The sequence below is a fragment of the Daktulosphaira vitifoliae genome, unplaced genomic scaffold (assembly GCF_025091365.1).
Source record: "Daktulosphaira vitifoliae isolate Bord-2020 unplaced genomic scaffold, ASM2509136v1 Scaffold_1, whole genome shotgun sequence".
NCBI classification, from domain to species: domain Eukaryota; kingdom Metazoa; phylum Arthropoda; class Insecta; order Hemiptera; family Phylloxeridae; genus Daktulosphaira; species Daktulosphaira vitifoliae.
In genome coordinates, this window is record NW_026099572.1 from 72,671,985 (window position 1) to 72,678,958 (window position 6,974).

Genomic DNA, 6,974 nt, shown 5'->3' on the forward strand with positions numbered 1-6,974 from the left:
GAAGTAATCACATTAGTTCAAAATTCTGTTTACTCGATCAATTGTAATCCTACATAAGAATTATTATTATTTATAATTCATAGAAGATTAATTTATATAAGAGTTCACTTTAAAATATTTTCAAATAAACAATGGCTGCTGATAACTATCGATTTGCTGAAAGTAAATAATTGTTTAACTTTTTAATATGTAATCCAGATTTTTTTAAATTTGTAATTGGTTCATGAATTATGTTTCTCTAAGAAATGTTATTTTTAATCACTTTTAATATGTCTAAGATAATTTATATAAATTATTTTTAGGCGATAGCTTATTATGTTATCATGGGCCTATGTTATATGAAGCAAAGTGCTTGAAACGACGTAAAACTGCTGATGGAAAAGCACAATATTTTATTCATTACAAAGGTTGGAATAGTAAATGGGAAGAATGGGTTGATGATGACCGAGTATTGGCTGTAAATACAGTCAATATGAATAAGATGGCTTCTTTGAAAGCATTACAGTAAATATTTTAATTATAACTGTACTTAATAAAATTTTCATAATTTAATATATTGTTTTTACTTTTTAACATTTATAGTTCAAATTCTAAAAAAAGTGGAGGAAAACGTTCAGTTTCCTCAATTATTGTCAAAGAAGAAACTGTCCGTAATACTACACCACCTGTAACTAAAGGAAAAAAACGTAAACATTCTGAACTTTCTGAATCAAACCAAATTATGAATATATCATCCCCAGCATCACCGGCATCCCCTGTACCAAAAAAACGAGGTTTAAATTTTTAATTATATTTCTCTTAGTAAAATTTATATGTCAATTAATATTATTTAATATTAATTTTATTATTTATTTTATTTATATGTTGGCAGAAATTTTTTAAGTTATATTTTAAAATGATTTTATATTATTATTCCTATAAGTAATTAAACAACTTTTTTAAACTTAACTATATTTTTAAATTAATTATATTAGTTAGCCAATTGCTAATAATCCAAAACCTTTGTAAAAATATACAATTATATAAAAATATAACTTTTTTCATCAAAAATCTCTGTTAACATTTTTTAAATTATCAAAACAAATATTAATAATATCAAACAAATTTCTAATGACTTAAGTTTATCTAATTTTAAATTTATTTAATAGGGCGTCCTCCTAAAGTAAATTCTTCTAGTTCAAAAATTGAAGGTTCAAAAGAAAACATTAAAAAAATTACATTTGTTGTGCCAGCACCAGTGGTAATAATATTTTTATTAACTTCCTATTTAGTGTTAATTTTATTCTATCTATTGTAATTGTGTGATGTATACAAACTAATCTAATAAAATTGTGATTTAGTTTCTTAGTTGTTGTTAATGATTCAAATATTAATTAAGTCAAAAGATTTTTATTTGTAATATAATTGTTGGTTTAAATACAAAAGTCAAAAATCAACAAAATATAATTAGTTGAAAAAAAAATTTTATCATATCACATTTGAAAAAAATCACTCTTGTCGTTTAAGCCAAAATGACATTAGTTTCTATCATACATTATTATGTATTTTATTTACTGATTTATGTGTATTTTAATATTTTATAGCGTAAGCACCATCATGAAAATTAATTAATAATGTAGTATTAGTGAGAAGAAAATTCCATTTAAAAATATAAATAAAGCTGATATATTAATTTTTATTTTACTTTTATTTACATATTATCATATTAAAATTTTATCGCTAGTCTTTATAAAATTATAGAATGAAAGTATAGCTTTTTATTTAAAATTATTATTAAATTAAATATCTAGTACAAGCTTCTAAATACAGGTAGATAAAAAAAGGAAGTTATATATGTGTTAATCCTGAACATATTTTAATAGTTACAAAAATGGTTATGCAGCAAAAAATATATAATTACAATGTCATTTTGTTTTAATAAAATTTTGTTTCAGTCTCTAGCTACTACAATTCCAAAATTAGATATACCTCTTAAAATAAAACAAAGAATTGCATATGATTGGAATATGATAAATACATTTAATAGAGTAAATTTTTATAAACTATAAAGTATTATTAAAATAAATTAACATTTTTCATGTTATTTAAGTTTTTGAAAATACCATCCAAATATTCTGCTGAGCATGTTATAGAAGACTACATCAATTCAAAATCTACTACAAAACCTATGTACAAGTAAATACTTTTATTGATAGAAGTATAACATATTTCACATTATATCATCTAATTTTCTAATTTAGAGAACGTGCACTCAATATTGGTTTATCATTAATGCAATATTTCAATGTTTTAGTCAATACTCAATTATTATACCCAATAGAACGCGAGATTGATGTTCAAGTAAAAGTAAATAACCAAAATTATTTTTTAATTTAAGTTACTTTATATTAATAATTCATTGTGGTGCTTTATATTTTAGGCTTTATCTTTGCTATCAGAGAAAGAGAGTCATACAGGTTATAAATTTAAGTACCAGAAAAATATGTATCCTAAGGAATTTTGGTGCTCAGTATATGGACCAGTGTACCTTTTAAGAATGTGTGGTATGTTATTTATTATTTAAGTTAAAGTTAGAATTAAACATTTTTGCTCTATGCATAATGTAATTCTTGTATATCACAAGGAAATATTTATTCAGATGTGAATAGAAAATTATATATTGTTGTATAAAATGTACAAATAAGTTGGTATACTTCAATGGTTAATAATACAGGAAAATATATAAAAGGAAAATACAAAATATATATGTTACCTGGATAATGTAGTTTATTTAACTGATAGTCTGAATTTGAGATTCAACATTTTATCCTTTTTGAAAACTATTTGTTTTGTATGAGGCAGCTAGACCGTAGGACGGCTAGTTGTGCACCACACTAGAATGCTGTTTTACTTTAAGTCTATTTAAATCGTTATTATTAAAGCAGGAAAGGAGTCACCTGGGAGAATGGCGGCTAACCACACACCCATTAAGTAACGAGAGTAAACAATAATTAAATAACAAATAACCACATACATCAGAAGTTCTTCAAAGAGTATGTTAAATTAAAGGAGTAACGGGGGCAACGAATCCTGTACCAAACTGTTGTGTATCATCTAAACCTTACATAGTTGTCAACTTTAATTTGTCCAGTTCCAGTTCATCATATCTCTTATAGTCCCGTTACGCCTACATTGTATTTGCTTAGGGAATCTGTTAAATTTTGACATACTTCCGTTTTATACTAGCTTAAATCTCCTTGTGTTTCTGTTTTCATTATGGTTTAATATTCCAGGTGATTCAGTATTTATCTGATGCAGTTTTGCTAGTTTCTTTACAATATTTTTTTTTACAATGCAGGATTGTTAACCATGCGATCAATCCTCTATACCTTAGAGGAAGAGGAGCTCGGGGCCCCGGGTTGCTAAGTCCGTAAACACTAGGTGTTTCCCTAGGGCTATATACAGGATGATTTTTTTATCATAACGCACTCAATTACTTGCAGAATAATAATAATTTAAACATTTTTTTTTTTTATTATCTTTAGTTACACATTATTCTTGAATTTTTAACTATGTTATACTTTTTAAGTTCATCCCTTATGCCTTGGAAGGGGGTCAACTTTGTTTTTTTAAATGGTAACACATATTTTTAATTTAATAAAATGTTTGAGTTTTTAATTTAATAGTAAATGGCATTTGAATTTTTAATATAACTTTATTAGCTTATTAGATATAAACATTTAAAGTTTCAAAATTTTGAGTTAATATACATGTATAATACACATGGGATTGTAAATACAGGTAGCTAATTGGATTTTTATGACATTGCTGTCTCAGTCACGGATTGTTTATTATCAATTATGATTATCAATAGATATACTTTCTGTATTGTCAGTTAGTGTATTTATAAACTCATAACAATGTGCCTTACTACAATTGATAATAACAATGCTGTGTACCTGCTAATATCGATGTTATAAAAAACCAATTAGCTACCTATATTTGTAATCCCTTGTGTATTATACCTGTATATTAATTCAAAAATTTGAAACTTTAAATGATTATATCTAATAAACGAATTAAGTTATATTAAAAATTCAAATGCCATTTACTATTAAATTAAAAACTCAAACATTTTATTAAATTAAAAATATGTGTTACCATTTAAAAAAACAAAGTTGACCCCCTTCCAAGGCATAAGGGATGAACTTAAAAAGTATAACATAGTTAAAAATTCAAGAATAATGTGTAACTAAAGATAATAAAAAAAAAAAATGTTTAAATTATTATTATTCTGCAAGTAATTGAGTGGGTTATGATAAAAAAATCACTCTGTATAAATGAGGAAATCAACAAGCAAAAATAGTAATACAAAACACAGTTTTTGCTCTTTTTGAATATTATAATAAAGAAATAATATTACTAGACATATACAATATTACTAAAATACATCAAAGTTACATTATATTTACAAAAGCATATAAATTATATATAATACAAAAATATATCTTAGTCAACTCATGGCTCATTCAGTAATCATTCTTGATACTGGATGATCTTGCTCCCCACCTCCAGATCCTAAAAGTGATACTATCTAGATATGAACAATACCCATAAATATATACAGATTGTTTCTTTTTTTGAAGTTTAATAGTTTAAATTAACAATATTAAATAAAATAATATTTGAATTTAGTATTATATAATATTTTCTAGTTAAATTGCCAAGTTTATTGTCATCAATGTGGTACAGTGAAAAACAATTGGCATTTATAGTAGATAATTTCCACGACTTTTTAAAGTAAGTACTGAAATATTGGATTTTTATAATATAAATATTGAAAAATTTACTGAAGTCTGAATTATAATCTTAATTTGATGATATTTAGAAAATAAATTGAGTTTAAATAATGTAAAATTATTTTCTCATCACCATCAAATTATTAACATCTATCCAAAAACTATTTTTAGTCTGATTTATTGATTTGATAGAATCTTCACAGCGGCTGTCTACTTGACACAACCTCATTATAACTAAGAGAAAAATTTTAATTATCTTTTAGTTTTCAAATATTTATTATTAAAAAAAAATAAAAAATGAACATATATTATATACTTTAACAAAAATACCATATGCTTCTTAATAGCTGGCCTATTTAGCTCAGCCGTGAAAACGTGCCTCTGTACGTATATACCAAGGTTTAATTCTCCCTTTCCCGAAAAATTATTCATATATTTTATACATATTATCTTATTTCTTTCTTTTTTTTTGAGGATAACTCTCATTTATATTTTTGTACCAGAAGTCTATCACCTTTCAACACTCTGTTGTAATATATATGCTTTAAATTTAATATAAAACTTAAAAAAAATATGACGAAAAAGAATACAATAGTTGCTGCTTATTATAATCATGGTTAATGCTATCAAAAAATGTAAGTAATGGGACTATTGTAAAACTAATTATGTACTATTTGTAAATGTGTTAAAAATGTTATCAATCGGGCTAAAAATTATATGCATTTATAAATTTTGTTTGAGACTTTTTATAAGATCCCAAGTTTGACCATCGTTGTCATATAATTATGTAGTAACTTAGAAATATTTTTCGTTTGGAGGAGGGTAAATCATCCCAAAATGCTATAACTTTGGTAAAGACACATTACTAAGTGTTCAAGTAAATTAATAACACATCAGTAGATACACATTATAAGTAATCTAAAACATATAGTTCAGTGAAAATATAACACAGAACCAAAATATTTAGTAACAACTTTCAATAAACTTGAGGTTATTATTATATCAATTTTAACATGTTCTTTCAAATACTTTTAATGTTATTAAGTCACATAAAATTGAATTTATCAAAGTAATATTTCAGAAAAAAATAGAATTAGTTTAAAATAACTACTCTTAGGAAGAACACAGTAGATTTTTCAAATATATTACTATCTATTATAGATTCTCATTATCAACTTTATAGAAAATAGAACATTTGTCAATTTTTTAATTTAATTATTTCAGAAATAATTTTTATACTTTAAAATTTTTCTAATTTGATCCTTTCAATTAATTCTATTTGCTTCAATTAGCCTTTTATATTGTCACGCCTATTTTTCAATTGAAGAAATTTTTTACAACACAAAATTATTTAATGAATTTTTCTTTGGTCATTTGGATATTTTAGTAATAACTTAAATTTAAGTAAGCTCAACCAGTAGAATGGCATAGCTCCCTCTAGCCTCTTATAGTAAACATTTTTATATTATTATTTTATAATTATTATTATTTTGTTATTAATGAATAATAGTCATGAAGAATTATATTTATTTATTTACAGATTTGTTGAAGAACATTACTTATTATATTTTACAAATGATGATTATGAATCAACAATTAGTTTAAATAAAATTTAGACTTGTTTAAAAAAATAATATTTTCATAATTTTTGTATATGTATTAAGATGTTTACATAAGGTTATTTAAGTACTTGTATTGCAGCGACATGACCAATAAATAATAAAATTAATTTAGATTGTTGTATTATATGTATACTTAAGTGTAAATAAATCAATAATTTTTAATTCAAAATATGTTATGATTGTTTAAATCAATTTTTTAGTGTCTGTTACTTCTAAATTATACATTATATTGAGAGCACTATAATAGTACCTGAATCATAGAAAATATTTATAAATATATTTCTTTTAGAGTAGAATGGAATTATAACTCTGCAAACTCGAGTATTCAAATTTTTAAAAGTATCATTTTTATAATTTTAATATTTTTATCCAAACAATATTATTAAAAGTTTTAAAAAAACGGTAGCACAATGGGGTCGTGGCACATTGTGGACGAGGCATATATGGGACAAGTATAGATGATATCTGACAGTGATTAAAATCACTATAATTAGAATCGCTTCGATGCAAATCGGTAGAATGTGTTTAATTTTAAGAGATTGGTAGATTATTTCAAAAGCAATCATAACTGTAA

General features: G+C 24.0%; 1 protein-coding gene across 4 annotated transcripts; it reads left to right on the forward strand.

Annotated features, from left to right (window-relative positions):
- On the forward strand, positions 1-6,569 carry LOC126895512 (mortality factor 4-like protein 1). Of its 4 annotated transcripts, none has more exons than XM_050667459.1 (10): positions 4-162; positions 303-504; positions 583-773; positions 1,149-1,240; positions 1,935-2,027; positions 2,090-2,175; positions 2,241-2,346; positions 2,420-2,543; positions 4,695-4,779; positions 6,319-6,569. In XM_050667459.1, the coding sequence occupies exons 1-10, from the start codon at positions 132-134 to the stop codon at positions 6,392-6,394; spliced, it is 1,086 nt and encodes a 361-aa protein (XP_050523416.1). In that variant the 5' UTR covers positions 4-131; the 3' UTR covers positions 6,395-6,569. The 4 variants fall into 4 exon arrangements, with proteins under 4 accessions (XP_050523418.1, XP_050523416.1, XP_050523415.1 ...); XM_050667458.1 differs by lacking the exon at positions 6,319-6,569 and adding an exon at positions 5,253-5,899; XM_050667460.1 differs by lacking the exon at positions 6,319-6,569 and adding an exon at positions 5,282-5,898.
- The last annotated feature ends 405 nt before the right edge of the window (positions 6,570-6,974 follow it).

What these genes read in the sequence shown, in the direction of transcription:
- LOC126895512 (XM_050667458.1), top strand. Translation starts at nt 132, where the DNA reads ATGGCTGCTGATAACTATCGATTTGCTGAAA. An exon ending in CCCTGTACCAAAAAAACGAG is followed by an intron (nt 774 to 1,148) that starts GTTTAAATTTTT and finishes TTTATTTAATAG; the next exon opens with GGCGTCCTCCTAAAGTAAAT. An exon ending in GTACCTTTTAAGAATGTGTG is followed by an intron (nt 2,544 to 4,694) that starts GTATGTTATTTA and finishes AATATTTTCTAG; the next exon opens with TTAAATTGCCAAGTTTATTG.